The sequence below is a fragment of the Drosophila tropicalis genome, unplaced genomic scaffold (genome assembly GCF_018151085.1).
Source record: "Drosophila tropicalis isolate 14030-0801.00 unplaced genomic scaffold, ASM1815108v1 contig_593, whole genome shotgun sequence".
Taxonomy (NCBI): domain Eukaryota; kingdom Metazoa; phylum Arthropoda; class Insecta; order Diptera; family Drosophilidae; genus Drosophila; species Drosophila tropicalis.
The window spans coordinates 6,014,644-6,036,887 of record NW_027173070.1 but is presented as its reverse complement, the minus strand read 5'-3'; the positions used below and the strand labels follow the sequence as shown (position 1 = coordinate 6,036,887).

General features: G+C 37.5%; 1 protein-coding gene across 1 annotated transcript in view; it reads left to right on the top strand.

The window, feature by feature from the left end:
• Window positions 1-22,244, top strand: part of shot (dystonin-like protein short stop) — a 65,313-nt gene that overhangs the window by 5,610 nt on the left and 37,459 nt on the right. Inside the window, 10 exon segments of the mRNA XM_068291695.1 lie at window positions 3,272-3,333; window positions 4,814-4,903; window positions 5,021-5,191; window positions 17,629-17,908; window positions 17,980-18,893; window positions 18,958-19,326; window positions 19,391-19,414; window positions 19,539-20,457; window positions 20,760-21,390; window positions 21,496-21,631. Coding sequence (XP_068147796.1) covers window positions 3,272-3,333; window positions 4,814-4,903; window positions 5,021-5,191; window positions 17,629-17,908; window positions 17,980-18,893; window positions 18,958-19,326; window positions 19,391-19,414; window positions 19,539-20,457; window positions 20,760-21,390; window positions 21,496-21,631 — 3,596 coding nt within the window.

Below are 22,244 nucleotides of genomic sequence, written 5' to 3'. Positions count from 1 at the left end.
AGATTTTTATGATCTCAAGTGCTCAAGATCTAAGATGTAAATTGTTAAAAATTCATAAATTTTGAATAAAAAAGTTAAATATGAATATCTTATTAAAAGATCTGCATAATGAGCTTCTAATTGCGCAGAAGTAAAAATCTTTTCAAATTCAACAAAACTCAAACCAATGCAAAGAAAATTTGGTTTATAGTTTAACTTTGGCTTCAGACACTTCAGACTTACATATAGCACTTTTAATTAAAACGCTTGATAATCGTTTTAATATAGGTTATTAAATATAAGAAAACATACATATATAAGTATGTATTTGATTACCAAAACTGTTTTCAAGAACTAATCAGAACATTTATTGACTATCTTGACCAACTGTTCTGTGGTTGAGTAAACACATGTATTGATGTTTTACACACCTTTCTGGTGCTTGAAGTTTTTCTTGTAGATTGACCCTGACCTTTTGGATAAGTTTCACACCCTTTTCGGTTTCGTAAATTTTTTTGCTGAGGTTCTTTGAACCTGACCTTGAGGAAGGGTTACTTACCAATGTGAATTCCAATCGATAAGTATGTGTATACATATAATATCTATCACCACTTCAGTGGGGAATGTCCAAGTTAAATATTTAAACAACATGTTGAAACTGGTCGCCAGTTTGACTTAAGCTGAGTCGACTTGAGTTGAGTTGGCAATTAGCAGACAGAAGAACAACAAATTAGTAAGCTAAATTCCTCGAATTTCGTTTGAACTCATTTGCCTAAAGTATGGGGTGAAAACAAGTTTACAGTTTATGCTATTAATAAATAATATAGAGTTTTTGATATTTGATATGTTTTTTTTTGTGTGTGTGTTTTGTAATGTGAGTTTTATGCAAACGAATTGACACAAATTTGTCACCATGTTATAATATTAATAAAAAATTCTTTGCATTGCTAAACGAGTGCAAGAGGCTAAGAACTGGCTTAAAGAATTCTAAATTTAGAGACTTGCCTAACTTAAAGAATACGTCGAGTACGTTGTTGTTATCTAAATTACTACTATGTATATACATTTAGTTTTAATGTTTGTGTGTGTGTGGAGTGTTTGTTGGTGTTTCGCTGGTGATTGAACGTCCTTCAAGAGAATCTTGTTTTTGTGCTATATTTTTCGATGAAGAGTGCTAATCGAAATGCAAAAAATAAACATTAACAAAAATCAAATAAGAGGCGATCGTTTGGTAGGTCGTTTGGCTGGTCGGTAACTTTACCACCAACGCCACCAACAAGCAAACAGCAATAACTTAACGATGAACATTTAATCGCCTCGAAACGATTTCAACTTAGAACGTGACATCATCACGCGCTCATGTCGAACACCCATACACACACGAAACGAGATAGTGTTAACACATACAATTAAAATGCCAGAAGTTGTGTTGTATGTAGCCCGCACACCTTTAATTGCCTCTGTGTGCATATGTCTCTTAGATAAGCCCTTCTTTTATTTTGGGAAAATAAGAAAATTTTTGGTTTTTTTTGCATAAAGCAAAGGAAAAATCTGCAAACTTCATGAATGAATGGAAATTGCTTAAAGATGAGTCAGAATCTTGCTCTAAGTTCAACTTGACAGAGAGAGAGAGAGAGAGAGAGAGAAAAATGACGTGTATATGGAGTATAGAGAGAAAATATGGACAGACACACAAACCGAGAGATTGAGAGAGAGACAGAAAGAGAGATAAAGATTGAAGAGTAAGTTATATCAATGCAGTTATTAACTCAAAACAGGTTGCTACTACATACTCTTCTCTCTACTCTGATTCTACTCTATTCTCTCCTCTCTCTTTTTCTCCATGTCTCTTAGTGTCTTCTTTATCTGCTTATTTTAACTTGCGTTTTTTGTTTTGCTTTTTAACTTCTAACTTGTCTCGCCCCTGCCTTTTGGATACCCTTACCAAAATGGGCCGTTTTAATTTTCATTTAAACTTTGAGCCAAAATACTGGACTTAATACATTTTAAGAATGTAAAAAATTTAGACAAATCTTTAAGAAATCAAACAATTTGTACGTAAAATTGAGAAATCTGGGATCATTAATTTTTGAAGTGATTCTATTCAAGGATTCTTTTTCACTAAGAATAGTTTTCAAGTTTTTGTCTTAGAGACATTTTATTTTTCCAATTTGCCATCATCAAATTATAAACTCTCTTTATAAAATTGATAAGGGTATTAAAACTTCGATTTGACATACTGTTGCTTTATTTTTGTCATGGAATTGAAAGCAATCCAGTTTGTATACAGTTTATATTGCATTATTATTATTATGCTGACCAAGAACTTTTATGTATACATAAATAAATATACACAGACATGTTTATATAGAGGAGGTCTACGAGTAAACATATATATCAGTCAATGGCGTTAAAGTTTATTGATTTACTATGAAAAATGGTTTATATATCGCTTGATAAGATTAAGAGTCTGTTAAAGTCGTCATTCACTTGTGGGGTTTAACCTGGCTACACTCTCTGTATTATCTGGGCTTTTGCATGATTTGATTGTTTTGTTAGTTTTGCAGTTTATCAGCTTTTGTTTCGCACTAATTGCCGTCAAATGTTTAACAACTTATGCTCAATGTTTAACAAAAATCAAACTAAACTTTTGAAGGGTTTTATGCCACAAAAACAAGAATATGTAGAAAAGCCATTAGCCATTATCTACTGATACGGGTTCCTCACTAGCAAATGGCTTATACACTCATGTCAGTGTTGGAAATCAAAACGCACTTATCATCATCACATCACTGTCGCTGTCCCTGTCTCTCGTTATAAATTGACTTTATCGAATTGAAAAAAAAAACCTTTGACCAAAGTCAATTGCCTGACAATAACCAGTTTTCTCTTCGTACGTCCGTCCGTCTGTCTACACGACTCTTTTGTTTCTATTTGTCATTGCTATTGTTTAAATCTATTTAAATTACCAATTAATATTTCTGTATACGGTAATATATTTTTCCCCGATCATATTCAACGCCCGCAACATTTTTTTTTTGATTTTTGATTGCCATTGACACATTTACAGTGGGCGTTTAATAAGAGAGAATTTGTTTTTTTTTTCAAGTTGAAACAATTTATCAAGGTCTTTCTCCCCCCTCTCTTCCAGCCCATATCCCCATCTTTTACTCTGTTTTTGTGGCATAAACCTGAAAGCATAATTATTGTTACTAATTATCATAATCAAATGAAAAATATATTAACATTTTCCTCTTCTAACTTCTTTCTCACAAAAAACCAAATCATTTAGACGAACGCGATGCCATTCAAAAGAAGACTTTCACAAAATGGGTTAACAAACATCTTAAAAAGGTGAGTACACTTCCCTCATATACATATTGCCTACTATATAAAGTAAAAGAAAGGAAAATAAAGCGATTATGCAAATAATCAGTGAATTTTATTCATCTGAAATCATAACCATATATGAGAAATTAAATGTCTTCCCCTCAACCTAAAATCAAAAACTCAAATTTGTTTCTTTTGTGTCTTGTTCTTCTCCTCTATTATATGTAAGCAGCATTGGAAGTATGCCAAGGTATAACCTAATACACATTGATTTCTTTTTGTTTTCCAAAGAAAGGCACTCCAGTTATATCTTTGCAAAAAAGTAGCGATTTATTTATAAGGTTTGAAGTGTTTAGTTTGAATTTACTTAGTTTAAAGCTAATTTATATTCAAGATAGTGAAATAGATTTAATATTAACAATAAGAGTTTCCTCATTCAATATGAAAAAGTAAAGAAAAGAAGTTCAGAATTTACAGAAATTAAAGCTAAATACTTAAAAAAACAAGCAAACTCCTTTTCATTATCAACTTGCTTTATAGCTTTTGTAATTAAAGTCTAAATTTATAGACTTATCCAAAAAACAGAATATCTATTGAATAATAAAATGTAAAGAAAAGATTTTAAACACTTATTAGCTACTTGATTTTGTAGCCTAGAACTAGCTAGTTTGTACTTTAGAACCCAATTAGCAAACAAGTTAGTTAGAAAATTGATGATACAGATTAACGAGTAAGCACAACATAACTTAATTAGTCACTAGAAGGTTTATTACAACTAATTATTCTTATATACATTAAACTAAATGTTTAAACGTTGTTGAGAAACTCGTTTTAGGTTTCAGGATTTTAGCTTAATTGATTTGCAAAGTTAGTTCGAACTGATTGCGATTGCATATATTATCATTTAGATGCACCTGAAAACTAAATTGCACCTTTTTGCAAAGATATAAACACTTTTGCCAAAGTCAAAGTTAGGAGTTGAACTAATCAAAGTTTGTTAAATACAATTCTTGTAACTCTTCTGCAGACTTATACAATGTTACATGTTTGTGTAACCACAAATGGCATTCCCTGTTGTTCACAGTCTGTAAGTTTAATTTATGAACAGCAATTTCCATAGCCTTCAATTTTGTCATAAATATTATTTCTTAGATATTTTTTGTTAAATTTGCAAAGCAATAAAACTTTTTTTTGAACAGTTGCTGCTTAGTACAAGTTTTTTCTATTAATTTTCATTTTAAAGCATGTTTGTTGAAAGGATTTTCTTTGTTTTTGGTTTTGTTTTTTTTCGAAGTTGTGTCAACTACTTGCCCAACAACATACTTACAACTCACTTACACCAATGTAATGACTTTTTTTATTTCGATGTGCATGTATTGTATGCTGTTGGCCTCACTCATCTTCACTTTCGTTATGCAGCTTACCTTTTACTTTGGGTCTTAGCCAGACATTCGTCTTATTCATTTACGTTTTTTCTTACTCCTTCTCCCCCAAAAATGTTTAGGCCAATCGTCGTGTGGTGGATTTATTTGAAGATTTGCGCGATGGTCACAATTTACTTTCACTCTTGGAGGTGCTATCTGGCGAACACCTGGTAAGTGGCATTTTCAATATAAAATTGAACAACAATTGCCAATTGATAGTTTTGTCACACTCTCTCTCTCCTTCTCTCTCTTTTTAACTGATTGTCTTTGTCTCTATTTCTGTTTAGCCACGTGAGAAAGGTAAAATGCGTTTCCATATGCTTCAAAATGCACAAATGGCATTGGATTTTCTGCGCTATAAAAAGATCAAATTGGTTAATATACGCGCCGAGGATATTGTTGATGGAAATCCCAAATTAACATTGGGTTTGATCTGGACCATAATATTGCATTTCCAGGTGAGTACTTCTTTTATTTTACTATTTGTCATTTGGTGAAAAACTGGAGCAAAACTGTGGGCGTGTGTTTCAAAGTCATTTTTAAGTTATCGCCCACGGATGACCCTCGTGAATAAAATGGCCGCCCATTTTTCATTTTGGAGAGCTTGTTACAAAAACTATGTGTTTTCGTTTTCATTTGGGCGCGAGTGAGTTCAATTCATTGAGCGGCAGCAACGGCGGCCCACACAAGCATACATACCGAGTTACAGTATTGACACGCTATAACTACCAGCATCTTGTTTGCTCTGTTTCTTGTCTGATTTTGGCGAACGGGTCTCAGCGGCAGCAGCAGCAGCACCAGCTACCTTTTAAGGTAACCAGCTTGCCTTCTCTTCATTGTGGCCCCGTCGCCCCGCATTGCTCCAACCGTCTGTCATCGCCATCGCCATCTCGTCGCAATGCCTGACACACATATTGATCAGTTGGTCGGTCGGTCGGTCGGTTCGTTGTTGGCTGTTACAGTTCGTCAACTGCTGAGCAAGGCCGCTGAGCTCCGCCATCTCGAATGAACCAGTTGGTGCCCACCTACACCACAATGGTGTGTGCACACACAATATGTATAAAAGCTACTGGAAAGGCCTGTTTCTACTTTGCAATCGCCTTCGCGATCCAGACGAACGGACAATTCAATAACTAAAATGAAAGTAGCCTCAAATGACAAGCATTCTCCCTCCACAATGGATCTAAAAATGTGCATTGAGATCACCAGCTGGGGCTTGGGGAAGTAATGAAAGTCAATTAATGGTTAAATGGAATGAATGATGTTAGGGGGATTTATCCCCAGGCAGCTCATTCAACAATATTCCCGCCATATGGCGTTGTCCCTAGGGTTTTTCACTTGAATATTCTTCGTTCTGCAAGTCATGATTTCGATTTAAAAATCTAAAGCCGAATAATTGTTCTTTATTGGCAAAAAAATAAAAAAGCATTGATTTTTGCTCTGATATCTTAATATATTACTTATCGACAACAAAGTACCAATATCTTTAAATCGATATGAAAAGTATCGGAGCTTAGAAAATTAGTTCTTTTTTTTTAATATCGACCATAAAAGTATCGAAGTATGAGAAATATCTTGCAGGGGATAGCTTCTTCTTCATATTTCCCATTCAAATTCTTTTTCAAAAACTTAGAATTTGGATTGTTGTAAAAAAAACGATCCTCGATCCTGTCTATGATCTTAAAGTTCAGGAAACTTTTGATGACATTATGATATAAAGAGAAAATTTATTTTTACTCGTCTCGATTATGTCATAAAAATTTCTTCTTGAATTGGATTCGCTTAAAAAAAATGTTCAATTTATTTGATTTCATTGGAAATACTCGTATAGTCATTGTGTGACTACACATAACAACAAAAGTAACAAAAACTCCCCACTTATCATTCAACAATGTGAGCTTAGTCATCCAGCTAGTCAGTTGGTCATTTAGCCGGCCAGTGTCGTCGTTTCCGCCCAGATTGGTCTCCTCGGTATGTCTATGTGTGTCAATCGCCTCCTTACTACCGCCACATCATGATCATCGACAACAACAACAACTCGGTGGTACTGCACTTGGTGGTTATTTCGTAATTTGCGCCGGCGCATGCCGTTGCAACTTGATCGATGGCTCACATAAATGCTCAATGATGCTGCCAGTCCACGACGCCGACGACGACTGCGATTCGACGACACGACCATGAGAGACTGACTATCTGGCTGGATGGCGCTCAATTCAATTGAGGCGAACGAATTGTAAATCACTTGACAATGCTGCAAACTGTGAAACTCAATCGCATGTTATTTATTATTATTTCTTGTCTTGGCAACGCGCAATTGTCTGATCAAGGATTTATGCATATATATGTACACAGATCTCTCCGTATACATATATAAATATATTGCAATTGTTGCGGGTGTTTGAAGAAACAAAATGATGTCATTCCGATCTGATCGACAATACAAAATGCAAATTTTTGTTGACTGCCGAGCTGACTTAAAAGGATATTTTTCTCAATTGGCATTTCAAATTAAATGTTTTCGTTATTTTGTTTTTTATATAACTCAACCTCAGAACAGATTATGACATAATTCCCAAGCTGCAATTTTTTTTTTTTTTTTGTAGGTCAAAGTGGTGGGGGGAAATTTGAACAAAAAATGCATATTAACAATAACAATCTGATTATCTCAGCAGCAGGGGAAATAAATTATTAGCAATTTGCCAAAAGCAGCAGCAACAGCATCTCGACATCAGTAGCTGCCTCTGGCTACTATCTAGCCTTATAATTAAGTTATAAATTGTGCAAGCAAATCGATTTGATCTATGAAACAATTATATAGGGAATACCAAACGATACGATACAGTCAATAAATAATATATTCATACACCGCAGATGGAATCATTTAAAATAGAAAAATTCATGCGAGAAATTAATATTTTCATCAGAAAAGTTATTCAGTATTACAACTATTGTCATTATAAAGATAAAAGATATGTCTTGTTAAGAGTTTAGAGCACAAAATATATGTTTCCGTAGGATATTGCCAAATCTTATAAAGATCGCTCAAGTGTAACATATAACTTTCACAGTTCGCTTGGTATGCAGTTTCTTTCTTTTGTATTAAATGATGATGCCAAAATATATGCATATCGGATGACTATATAATGAGAGCACTCACTGACATAATCACCCAAAAGGAACGTTAATAACTTTTTAAGTTAAAATCATATCAGGGTGTGTTTTCTAAGCAAAGAAAAGAGTAAAGGAAAAAACAATTGTACAAATAATGATATATTTACAAAAATTAACATCTGCTGATAGCTAGACGAATTTATTATTGATGACTGTAATTGTATAATACAGACTGTGGGAGATATTGCCATTAAGTGATTTCTCTGACATTCCTTAGATCAGCATTAATACAAATATTTCTCGAAATATCTATCGACACTTAAATAGCAGAAGGGCCATATGGTTGCTTAGCTCATATTTAAATGACACATTTTTTGTTCAGTTTTAACTAATATAGATCTACATAAAAGTTTTTCATTTAAATAAAACAGGTGGGAGATGCATTTTATCTATTTTCAGAGTTTATTTCACTTTTAGCACATATTTAGAACAGCTTTAGTAGGCGTTAAAACACTTATAGTAGAGAATAAACCAAAGTAAACCTTTACATTTATAGTACAACTGCATATAGTCAAAAATCAAGTGTTATTTAACTTAAAGTACATTGAAATAGAGTGTTAATACACCTTTAGTAGACTTTAAGTACGCATTTATAGCTGTTTTATTAGTCTTTTAGTACACTTTTGGCACATTTAAAACAAAATACATTCAAGATTGACAAGAGATATTGCAACTAAAATGTTGTTTAAGTAATTTGATTATCAAATTGATCGTAATTAACCATTTATAATAAGTAACGTCACCTTACCTTGCTCTCCTCTTCTCTCTTTCTCACTTACTCTCATCCTCACTTGACCTCCAAACACTTCCCTAAGCAGCTTAATTTTGTTGCTTTTTTTTTGTATCGTTTAAATAATAAATTGCTTAATACTCGAGGCTATGCAAAACTAGCAAGCAAAATCTCTGTGAAATCTATGACGAATTACGGGACAAACAAACGTTTTCATTATGAACTAACTGATCCGATCGGATAATTTTCCGAACAATTTGCCATTTTTTCAGAAGAGAACTCAAAGAGTAGTGTGTTTGTCTGAGTGTGTGTGGTGTGTGTGGTTGGCATTTATATTTGGTCAAAATGGCATAACCAGGTAGAACCGCTTCGAAAGAAAGCACAATGGAACCGAGCAAAAGACAATTCTCACGTCATCATTCGAATGTCGAACCTTAAGTCAAAGTGACTTTTGATTTATTATAATACGTTTCGGTATGTGTGTTACAATAAAGTCAATGGCAAAGCAGTGGCTGTGGTAGTATAAGGGTGGTCTAGAGGGGGGTGGGTGAGTCAAAGTGACTTATAATAAACAAAAAAAACAAATATGGTTTTTTATTTTTGTTTTGTTAACTGTTTTGTTTGTTATTGCCCTACCCATGACATCAGCGATACTTGTTCTTTTTTCTGTTCTTCTGACCAACCGAATCACGTACTCGATAAAAAAAAAAACGAAAGACTTCAACGTAAGCAACGAACTTGCTGCCGCCAAGGCATGCCAACTTAAACCAAACCAAATGCACTTATTTGTCTAAATTTATGACATTGATGACTGAATTTTCGTTTTTATGTGTGGGGGGATCAAATGTCTAATGTATCTATCTATAGCAAATGGTCATAATATTTCGATCTTCTAATCTGTTGTAGCCTGTTGTTCTTGTTGTTGTTATAGCTGTTGTTGCTGTTTTGTTTCATTAATAAATTGAAAATCGATAGCAGCTTTGCACAAATATGGAAACAAGTTAGCCAGCCACGCAAAACATTCCATCATACACACACACACAACCACACACACTTTGGCTAACACTTACTGTCACATACATATGCAAATGCCAAAGCTGTCTATATAAGTTAAGACAAACAAAACACACACAAACACTGAAAAATTTACTTTGGATCATATGTGCACTCGAAAAGCGTTTACAAGTGTAAACGTGTTTCAAATGACATATAATTAATGTGAATGAAAGTAAATAGAATCCATTAAATATACTAAAATAGTCAGATATACGAATATATATATACATACATATATAATTTTTTGAAGTGTGCAGCTAAATAAACATTGCGATTGAGAATGACAACGATGACGACGAGCCCACACAGCGAAAGGAATGCTGGTCCATACCTATTTGGTATGCCTTGACAGACCCACACTTATGTCACAATTGATCTAGAATATATATATTTTTGAATGTGCATTATATTAGTTTTGAATTCAATTGTATTTTAGTCTGTTATACTTGCCACACAGCTGAAAATAGAAACTATTGGCAACTTTCATTCTTCTTCTATTTAGTAGATATAATATAAATAGAAATTAAATAGGGAAGTCAGTTTACAAATACAAAGTTTCTATCTGTCTGTCGATAATAATAAAATTCTAAAATAAAAAATCTATTAATTTTGAATATCCGAGTAAAGTAAATTAATTAATCAATCAATCAATATTTGAAAGCTATCAATCTCTACTTGAGTTTTAGTTTAAACAAGCTGGAATCGGTTTGAAGAGCAAATTCAATATGCTAATTAATGTTATTATATAACAAAGCTGCCGATGTTGAAAAACTTTACTAAATATAAAATTCAAACAAAATTCTATTCTACAACATTTGCAGAATCCAGTTCATCAAAATGTAATTACTTTAAAAACAAGAGATTAGTTAGAGCATATTTCCTAATTACCTTTTTGAATAGGGTATAGAATCTTCGTTGCTTGTGAGGTAACTTCCGGTATTAGCTTCTTCCATTACATTACGAGCTACTGGTTACATTTTGTAGTGTATATGCCACAAAATTCTTGACTCAAATTACAAATATTTAAGTGCAAACATAATGTACACACTCACTCAGACGTTTTGTTTACACGGCTTGCATCATATTCGTATTAATGAGCATATTCACTTCCCTACAGACGACGACCCCTTCTCGACTTTGCCACCCCTCTACTATTATGCATTGGCTAATTAGATTTGCAATTCTGTTATTAGGAAGGCCCTTACTTGGGTGTGGGTTCCCTCTGAGAGTGTCTACAATCTATTCATTGCAGCAGTTTGAGCGAGTGAGTGAGTTTTATGTGTGGGTGAGACAACAACTTGTCTGTATTTATTACCTATACTAAAATTCATACAAATTACAAGTACATATACTACTTGTACTAACTGTCAGTCAGTGTGGTTCACTCGCGTCACGTCTGTGCCGGAACAGCTGTAGCTTATATGCACTTACTACCTTTTAGTCCATATAGGGCATACGCTTCTAGTGGCATGCTAATTAACCCCATGTCGAGTGTCCAGCTAACTATTTCCGTTTAGAGTGTTACATTTATAGAGATATCAGCACCCACTCAACTGCAGAGAATACCGATCAATTGGCATAAAAAGTAATTTGACTTTCTCATATATACTTACTATTTTTGGATGATGATGTTGCTTATTGTTGTATAATATAATTGAGAACTGGTTGAGAATCGCTTTTTGTCTTGTTGTCACTGCTGTCTTTATTTTTTTTTTTGCCTCCCAACAACTACAACATCTACTACTACGACTATTTCTAATCATTGTTGGCATTTTCTTAGACATTTTTGGGTTGGTCATTACTTTTCTGGGGTTTCTCTTTTTCTTCCTCTTCCTTTTTTTTTTTTTTTTGTTATTTTTGCTTCTTTTGGGTCACTCTGTGTGTGTTTAATGACTTGTTGGTTGGATGGTCGGTCGTGATGTGTTATGAGATTGCAAATTACTTACAAAATTCACCCAAAGACCCAAAATACCAAAAGTCAGCGAATCGCAAAGAAAAACTTAGACTGAAGAGAAGACGGGACCCAAAAAAAAAAAATTTTCATACATTCTGAAAAAATAATAAAATATTTAGCTGTCTTAATAAGGCATTGAAAAACTTTTAATATACTTTCAAAGAAAAGGCTTTAATTTTCTAAAAGGTAGTTCGATTTGAAATTTGGAATACACAGAACTATATTAATATGAAAATATTAAAATTTAAATTGTTGAACATCTCTCAGATGGAAAAATCCAAAGAGTTAAACTGTTTTATGTATCGGTATTTCGAAAAATGAAAAAGGAACATTTAAAGTTTAATGTTTCGGAACATCTTTTTTTCATTTCGGTTTCATTTTGTGCACATTTCGTTTCCAATTCGTTTTCTATATCTGATGTATTTGAAATTGGAATTGGTTATGGTAGAATTTAGATTATTTTTGAGGATTTCTGAATTGCTTTTGACTCAATGTTTTATGTGACAGTCTTTTGTTTCTTTTATTTTGCCAACAATTTAATCAAAACTTGTTGTTGGTTATTTTTCTTTATTTTTTGTGTGTTCCTTTTGACCCCTGCTTCTTAAAAATTCTTATTGTTATTATTATTTCTTCGCTTGTCTTGTCTTGGTTTGGTTTTGGTACTTTTAACGAGGATGACGTAGTCTATCCACAAGAAGAATAAGAAGAAGAATTGAACTTAGCTGAAGAGAATGTCGGCTGGTTGGAAGGGGGAGGGGGCAACAGTTGGCAGAAGTTGTGTAATTTTTGTTGCTGTTGTTGTTCTCCTGCGTAGGCGTCGCTGTTGATGTTGGCGTTGCCATGGTATTGCCTCGTTGCAAATACGTCATCAAAGAGTTGGGCCGCCGTAGCAAGAATCAGGTGGAATACACACACGCAAACAAACAAACAAACACACACACACACACACATGCATGCACAGGTGAAGCCAGCTAGCCATAACGGGCATAGCAGAGACGTCGCCGTGAGCAGCGACTCAGCGACGCCAACACGTACCAGCTGTCAGCACATGGGCAAAAGTCAGGCTTGACGCTGCTGCTGCTGTTGCTCTCCTCTGTCGACGCCAACGCTTGTGTGCCAATTCCACTTTGTTTCACCATGCGTGCGGCGCTTTGCCTTCTTTCTGCCTTTTTCTATTCTCGCGCGCCTAACAGTGACTGCGACGTCGACGTCGACGACACCTGGCCACAGTCAGAGCCATACTTTAAGCATTTTAACTTGGCCCGATCGCTTTTAGTTGTTGTCGAGACGCCGCCATAAACACACATATACACACACACATACACAAACAAACACATATATACGAACAGATCACATTCATTTAAACAAAAAAATATAGCCAGAGGAGGAAGAACAAACGAACTTTCAACTCCCGAGGAGCTGGCTCCACTACCGACGACGCGTTTCCCCTTCCTACCATCCGTTTCGTAACATCCGCGCGCGGTCTTATGTGTGTATTGCAGTGCGGAGAATTTAGTGCAAGTGAAAAATCATAAATTAAAAATCAAAAATCGCTAGATCACAAACAAACATCTAAAAACAAATTGATCTCTGTTTGCCCATTTGCGCTGTGCTGCGCTGTCAGTCAGTTTGTTAAATGCCGCCAATTTTTTAATTGATTTCAATCTGTGTATTGCAATTGAATTCAATTTCGTTTCGATACGATTTCGATTTCAATTTCAATTCTCTTTTAATTAGATTTTTATGACGAGTTTATTATCATCGTTTTCGTTTAGTAAAGTGGGTCTCCTCGAGTATTTTGCTTCGTTTCGTTACTGAAAAAATAAAGTAGCTGTAAAATAATGACGTGCAGTCATCTCATGATTTCCCCTTCTCTCCCTTTAACACTGTGCACTGGCCACTCTCCCCCGCCTTTGTCATCGCTCAGTTCCAGTTCAGCGCACTAGAAATAACTTTGCTTTTTTGTTTGCTGTTGGTGTGTTGTTGTTGGTGGCTTGTCTCGTTGTTCTCGTATTTTATTTAGCAATTTTTAACGCCAACTCTCCTCAAGTGGTTTATTATTGTTGCTGTCAGAGAGTCGTCTTCTTTATTAATTTTAATTTATATATGGTCCCCCTCTCTATTTAACAAATCTTTCTCGGAAAGTGCAGATGTTCAAAGGCTTTATATTTGACCAATGCAAATTGTCAGTAAATGTTTGTTGCTGTTGCTATTAAACGGTAGCCAAAATATCCCCCAAATAGGCAACAACCAGATGGTTGGAAAGAAGCAGAAGCAACAGCAACATCAGCATCTGTGAGCTACAAAGTCATTGAAAATGTCAAGACATTAACGCCTCTTAGTGACGCCTCCACACTTAGTGAGACAAGAAAACACTCTAAACTGGCAACGAGGCAGGTAGCTAAGGTATTTTTTTTTTTCATTTTTTGTGTTGTTATTTTTGGCATAATCACATAAAAACAACGTAGATCGTTTAGTTTTTTGTTGCAATTAGCATTTTTAGTTAAATAGATACACACACACACACATTATGTGAGTGTGTGAGGCGTCGGTCATGTCACGCTGTTGAACGCGGCGGCGCGCAGGCGTAGAGACCTCCAATTTCAGCTATTTCCAGTGGGCGAATGTTTTGGTTATGCCACCATTAACGAGTATTATTACTGATCTTGAGCCATATAGATTTCACAGTTCAATAATAAATATAGGTACACACAGACACACACACACCTACATATATATGTGTATGTGATAAAGATTGTTTAGTTCGTGGAAATAGTGAATTAATGGCGTTATTTTATGATAGGAAAATCCATTCATAGATTGCACAAAGAATGGAAGTGAGAAACAAAATGCTCAACATGCATTAAATAAGTTATAAAAAGCGATTAAAATGTTATTAAGTGCAGTGTTTATTAGTAATAGTGAGTCTTAGTGTCATTTAAAATAAAACTAATTTGAAATTTATAGTTTTTATCCAAAGATTTCTATTTTAGAAGCAATCGTCATATTTATGGCAAATTTCCTCTTCCTGAATGAGATTTTTAACCAAATTAATCAAAACTTTGCAAAGTACAATTCATTATTAGAACATAGTTAAAAATGGAATTGTTGAAGTAGTTAGTTTCTTCTTTTATTTCTTTTGTTTTTGGTTTTTATACCATACACCCATAGGGTGAAATGGTATATTAAAGTCGCCAAAATGTATGTAACAGGCAGAAGGAAGCTTCTCCGACCCTATAAAGTATATATATTCTTGATCAGGATGAACAGCCGAGTCGATCTAGCCATGTCCGTCTGTCCGTCCGTCCGTCCGTCCGTCCGTCCGTCCGTCCGTCCGTCCGTCCGTCCGTCCGTCCGTCCGTCCGTCCGTATGAACACGCAGATCTCGGAGACTATAAGAGCTAGAGCCACCAAATTTGGTATGTATACTCGTGTATTATGCACGCGTACAGAGTTAATTGGAATTTCGGCCACGCCCCCTTACGCCCCCAGGAATCACATAAAACTATTTTTCTTAAAAAGTATAACAGCTAGAGACATCAAATTTATTTTGTATACCCGTTTAGTTAGCGCGCAAAAACTGATTGTTCAAACTTTTTGCCACGCCCCCTTACGCCCCCAGGAATCACATAAAACTGTTTTTCTTAAAAAGTATAACAGCTAGAGACATCAAATTTGGTATGCAGATTAGCTTGATAGACGCGCAGATATTGGCTATTTAAAAATTTTGCCACGCCCACTTCCGCCCCCGCAAATTAAACAAAACTGATTTTCTCAAAAACTAACAAAGCTAAAGTCACCAAATTTAGTATGTACACTGGCTTAGTATGTGCGCAGGGTACATCTATTTTCATATTTTGCCACGCCCACTTCCGCCTCCATATTTAAGAAAAAACCGATTTTCTCCTGTAGATTTTTGACTATCGCATTCAAATTCGGCAGACTAATTATTCTTATCTATTTCTACAAAACTACCGAATTTTATTGAAATCGGACTAGAAACATGCAAAATATGCGTATGAACGTATTTTACAAAGCAGTCCACAAGGCCAGAATTGGCCGTTGGCTAGTGGCGGCGCTAGAGTGCTCGTATGTTCGTAGAGTGAGCGAGATAGCACATACTATGATACATGTAAAAACAATTTAATAGACATACATTTGGTTTTCGAAATTTGAAATATTTGTTTCGCCTGGTGTATGGTATACCCAAGTCGACGAGTCGACTTACTTGCTTCATTTTTTTTTGACCACATAAATTACTTTTTAATTGTTTCTACAATACAAAGAAATTGTGTTATCTGAGCGGCCTTGCTTATCATTATTTTTCATTTTCTGTCGATAAGCTTAAAGAAACGCGTTGTATTTTTTGTTTTGTTTGCTATAATTGTGGCGTCCACTATAGAAATTTGTTGGTTCTCATTTCCTGCATTGAGTAACGGTAAACATATGTACAAATGTATGTACCGATTGTACTTTGCCTTTTTTTTTTGCGTCGTTCCTATGCCAAAATGTTCCCCTCCTCATGCAAATGAGGCTTGCGTGTTTACCTCTCATGGAATCTCAGTGTACGGTGTTGCTTCTGCCCATGAATCAGCAACACCCCACAACATGAACTTTTAGTTACAAACATATACAAGACGGTATAGAGAGCGACCGACAGACTGACAGACGGACAGACAGATGGGATAATTATGTGTACATGAACAAGACAATAAATAATTCGCTTCTCTGAGTGTGTGCGCCTCTGTGGCTGCCTGCCCTTACCAACGCCTTCTCCAACTTCAGTCAGTACTCCAATTTACTTTATCCACAGCGGGGGTCTATGCCAATGTCTAGGGCATTGCCAATGGCTGACTGGTTGGTCGGGCTTGGCATAGAATATACAACAAGAAGACATCCGGTGCCGGCTTTTTAAGCTTTTGGCTTAATTAAACGCAAATTGCGAAGCCGGGGCCAGCAATAACAACAAAAATTGCGCTCACTTACTCAATTGTCTGCGGGCACGAACAATTAAACTTAGTTTTTTTTTTTTTTAAATCACGCACCAAAATAGCAGAAAATAAAAACGAAAATCCAAGTCAAACGAAATATTGCGAAAATCCATTATAAACAACGAATGAAATAGATAAAAGAGACTAAACGAAAACAGAAACAACAAAATAAAACGAATAAAAGTGCAAAACGAAACGAATTTTGATAATATGCAACACTCGAGCTCCTCCCAATCGACATTGAAACGCACTCAGCAATTGGTGCGACAAACACGAAATGGTGCGGGAGGAGTGGGAGGAGCAGGCGATGTGCTTAGCAGCGGAAGCGAAGTGATCCATATGTCTCGAGGCCCGGCGATAACCACACAGATCGATGACTCCAATCTACGTTATCGTCATGAAACGAAACGAGAACGGCATGTGGAGGCTGTGATAACTGATTATCCTGCTGGTGTGGTCCATCCCCTGGGCAATGTGCCCCACGAGCGAACGAATTTTGAGCGCACTGTAACTTTCCAAGATGAAAGTGGAGCCAGGCGACCTTCGGACGGTGGCAGAGCGTTGGTGCCCGCCAGCAGTGTTGGGAGCTCTTCGTATCAGCAGGTGACACGTAATAAACGCATCTCCACCGAAGTCTTGGGTTCGAGTGTAGAGAGCACAAAGACATCGCAACGGGCTCCAAATGGCCATCGACGAGTCACCACGCACATTGTGCGCAAGGTGACAACCCTCAGTCGTGCCGAGGAGAATCAATTGCCGGCTGAGGATCTATTGCCACCTGCTAAAATGATACGTAGCTCTGAATTGGAATATCGGCGAGGTTTGCCCGCCATTGAATCATCGTCTATGCAGCGCAAAGAGGTAACCATGGAAATGTCAGGGGTTGGGGTAACCATAGGAATTTTTGCCCAGTTTTTCACCATTTATAGAAATACCTACTCTTTATATATATTTTGTTTATAAATCTTTAACTTAACGTCTGTTTTTTTCTAGATCTCCGATATTGTAATTGGCAAAGAAGACAATGTATCCGCTCGCGAGGCTTTGCTGCGCTGGGCCCGCCGCTCGACTGCTCGGTATCCGGGTGTGCGTGTCAATGATTTTACATCATCGTGGCGCGATGGCTTGGCCTTCTCGGCTTTGGTGCATCGCAATCGACCGGACTTGCTTGACTGGCGAAAGGCAAGGAACGATCGACCACGCGAACGCCTCGAGACAGCGTTCCACATTGTGGAAAAGGAGTATGGTGTAACACGTCTCTTGGATCCAGAGGGTGAGTATCCTTTTTTATATCATTATATTGTTTTTTTCAACAAGTAATCGAATTGTTTGTCCCCTTTTCAGATGTGGATACCAATGAGCCCGATGAGAAGTCTCTGATTACATATATCTCGTCGCTGTACGATGTATTCCCAGAGCCACCATCTATTCATCCTCTGTTCGATATGGAGTCACAACGTCGCGTCCATGAGTATCGCGATTTGGCCCAACAGTTTATCTATTGGTGCCGCGAGAAGACCGCCTATTTGCAGGAGCGCTCTTTCCCGCCCACTCTCATCGAGATGAAGCGTCTATTGAGTGATCTGCAGCGTTTCCGCAGCGAGGAAGTAAGCGCACGCAAGCGTGAAAAATCCAAGCTCATACAGATCTACAAAGAGTTGGAGCGTTACTTTGAAACCGTGGGTGAGGTCGATGTGGAAGCTGACCTAAGGCCGGATGCCATCGAGAAGGCTTGGTATCGCATGAATACAGCCCTCCAAGATCGTGAGGTTATATTGCAGCAAGAGATTGAAAGATTGGAGCGTCTGCAGCGTTTGGCCGATAAAGTGCAACGAGAAATCAAACATGTGGACCATAAACTCGACGAACTGGAGAAACGCATCAGTGAGGAGGGTCGTCGCATTGAGCGATTACATCCCATGGATGCCAAGAGCATTGTCGAAGCTCTGGAAACAGAAATACGTCATTTGGAGGAGCCCATACAGGACATGAATCAAGATTGCCATGTGCTCAACGAGGGACGATATCCTCATGCTAGTGAACTACACAAGAAGGTCAACAAATTGCACCAACGCTGGGCTCAATTGCGCACCAATTTCCATACAAATCTGGTACAGAAACTGTCCGGTTTAAAATACCCCGTCCATGAGACAACAGTGACGCGTCAAACGCGCATGGTTGTCGAATCCCGTCAGATCGACACGAATCCCCATTTCCGTGATCTGCAAGAGCACATCGAATGGTGTCAAAATAAATTGGTAAGCATTCCAGAATCTCTTCCTAGATAGATTATTAACTAATTTGTTTTGTAATTTTTTACAGAAACAATTGCTAGCCGCTGACTATGGCAGTGATTTGCCATCGGTCAAGGATGAACTGGATCGTCAACAGCATGAGCACAAGATTATTGATCAGTTCCATTCCAAAATACTCAATGATGAGCGTCAACAAACGAAATTCTCTGGCGATGAATTGAATTTGTATCAGCAGCGTCTCAATCAATTGCAAAAGGTCTATGCCGAGTTGCTAAGCACCTCGACAAAGCGTCTCTCCGATTTGGATTCATTGCAGCATTTCTTGACCCAAGCATCGGCCGAATTACAGTGGTTGAATGAGAAGGAACAGGTGGAAATTACACGTGACTGGGCGGACAAACAACTCGATTTGCCCTCAGTGCACAGATACTATGAGGTGAGTATCTCTGATCTTTCATTAATTTTTAAGTGTTAAGTTTCCTAAAATTTATAATTACAAGCGTGCATTTGGTAATGGCGACGAGGTAAGATTGGAATTCGAATATTAAAACAAAATTGTACAAAAAAAAAAAACCAACCAAGTGCACTTTAATGATTTGTCGATAATTTATATGCCAATAACTTATCTTACTTGTCCATTTCTAACAGAACCTAATGTCCGAACTGGAAAAGCGTGAAATGCACTTTGCCACCATCTTGGATCGCGGAGAGGCCTTACTCAATCAGCAGCATCCTGCAGCCAAATGCATTGAAGCCCATTTGACGGCTTTGCAGCAGCAATGGGCATGGCTTTTGCAATTGACTCTCTGTCTGGAGGTGCATCTGAAGCATGCCACAGAATATCATCAATTCTTTGCCGAAATCAAGGACGCCGAACAATGGCTGGCCAAGCGAGATGAAATACTCAATAGCAAATTCTCGCAGTCCGATTTTGGTCTCGATCAGGGCGAGTCTCTGTTGCGTGGCATGCAGGATTTGCGTGAGGAACTGAATGCCTTCGGCGAGACAGTTTCCACACTTCAGCGCACTGCCCAGACCATTGTGCCGTTGAATAAGCGACGACAACCAGTCAATCGTCAAGGTCCTGTGCAGGCCATCTGCGCCTACAAACAGCAGGGTCAACTGCAAATTGAAAAGGGAGAAACCGTGACCCTTCTGGACAACTCGGGACGCGTTAAATGGCGTGTGCGTACCTCAAAGGGACAAGAGGGTTCTATACCCGGTGCATGCCTGCTCTTGCCACCACCCGATCAGGAGGCTATCGAAGCAGCTGAACGTCTTAAGCGTCTTTTTGATCGCTCCGTGGCCTTGTGGCAGAAGAAACACTTGCGTTTGCGTCAGAATATGATCTTTGCCACAATTCGTGTTGTCAAGGGATGGGATTTCGATCAATTCCTGGCCATGGGACCCGAACAGCGTACGGCCATAAGACGTGCTCTGAACGACGATGCTGACAAATTGCTCAGCGAGGGCGATCCCAATGATCCACAATTGCGACGATTGCGTCGCGAAATGGACGAGGTCAACCGTTTGTTCGATGAGTTCGAGAAGCGTGCACGAGCCGAAGGTGAGTGTGGGTGGGCATAGAATTTAATCAATTGGCGACCGTTGGCCAGCTGTCGGAAAAGTTTCTTAATTGTCAAAAGACTTTAATTAAATTAAAAATGAAGGTTTAAGTTTTTATTTTTTTTTTTCGGGGTAATGGCAATCAGGAAGCCTAAGCTTGTTTTAGTCTTCAATTGAAACTGAAAGTGTAAACAAACAAACACGAATATGAAGAAATTATTTGCGACTTCCAAAACCCGGGGTTAGACTAATTCAAGAATCTCAAATCCAATCAAAACTAATCATTCCATCATTTGTTTACAGAGGAAAGCAAACAGGCCAGTCGCATCTTTACGGAGGAATGCATAGCCATTAAGAGCAAACTGGAAGATATGGCACGTGAATTGGATCAGATTATTTTGGCTCCCTTGCCACGTGATTTGGACTCATTGGAGCATGTGCTTGAAATTCATTCGGATTATGAGCGTAGATTGCATTTGCTAGAACCAGAATTGAAGCATCTGCAAGAAACTTTCCGCACCATTGCTCTAAAGACGCCTGTGCTGAAGAAATCCCTGGATAATTTGTTGGAATTGTGGAAGGAGCTCAATACCCAGAGCGGTCTGCACAAGGATCGTCTCAAGCTCTTGGAAGCTTCACTTGCTGGCCTTGACGATAATGAGCATGTGATTTCCGAATTGGAAAATGAATTGTCCAAACATCAGGACTTACCCTCCACTGCCGAGGGATTGCAACAGGTGTTTAAACAACTAACACATATGCAGGATATAATCACTCAGCAACAGCCACAAATGGACAAGATGAATGATGCAGCCGATCAATTGGGACGCATGGGTGTGCCCACTAAAGTTTTGGGTGATCTGAAGCGTCTGCATTCGAATGTTGAGCGCCTAAACACACGTTGGAGTGCGGTCTGCAATCAGCTGGGTGAAAGGTAAGTCACAACCGCCACCTCACCTGTTAGCCACCTGCTGCTGGTGGCCGCTCTCTCCATGTTTATAGTTCAATTTAATTTAATACTCACACCAACCTTTTGCAGAATGCGATCATGCGAGACAGCCATTGGGCTAATGAAGAATCTCCAGTCGAGCGTGCAAGTCGAGGAATCATGGGTGGATGGCACCACAGAACGTTTGTCTGCCATGCCCACAGCGACTTCAGCTTACGAATTAGACGTGAGTAGAACAAAATATAAAACCAAAACCCCTTTTCGAATTCCTTTACGTAATTATTCAATTATCATTCCTACAAATATATATAAAATAGTCTTAGAACTTACAAATTTGTCAGCCAAATGAAACAAAACCCTTGTACAGTACACAGAGAATTCTTCTCCATTTTTCCCACACAACAATTCCCTCTTCAATGCAATACAAAAAAGTATATATTCTTAAAAGCGTAGTGAAATAGTTAAATATTGTAGTAGTTCTTGTTGCCCCACACCCCCCACCAAACAAAACACACGTCCAAAAAGTAGTTTACCAAAGTTGATTATATTATTATTTTATATGGGTTTATATACCTGGTGTTGGACATGATTATTTTATGTGTGTCTTTTTGTGTTTTTTTTTTTTGCCTCTCTCTCATTTGTTAACTTGTCCCCTCAAAACAACTTGAGTCCCTTGTCCGCCGTATCTCTTTACAGTAGTTCTTGTTTTGTCTAATCCCAAACCGAAAAAAGAAACAACTTTTTTGACATGCCCCACCTACACACATATGTACATATACATAAGTATATACCTTAAAAACCGATCTCAGTGGCTGTCCACCTACACATAATTTATTCTC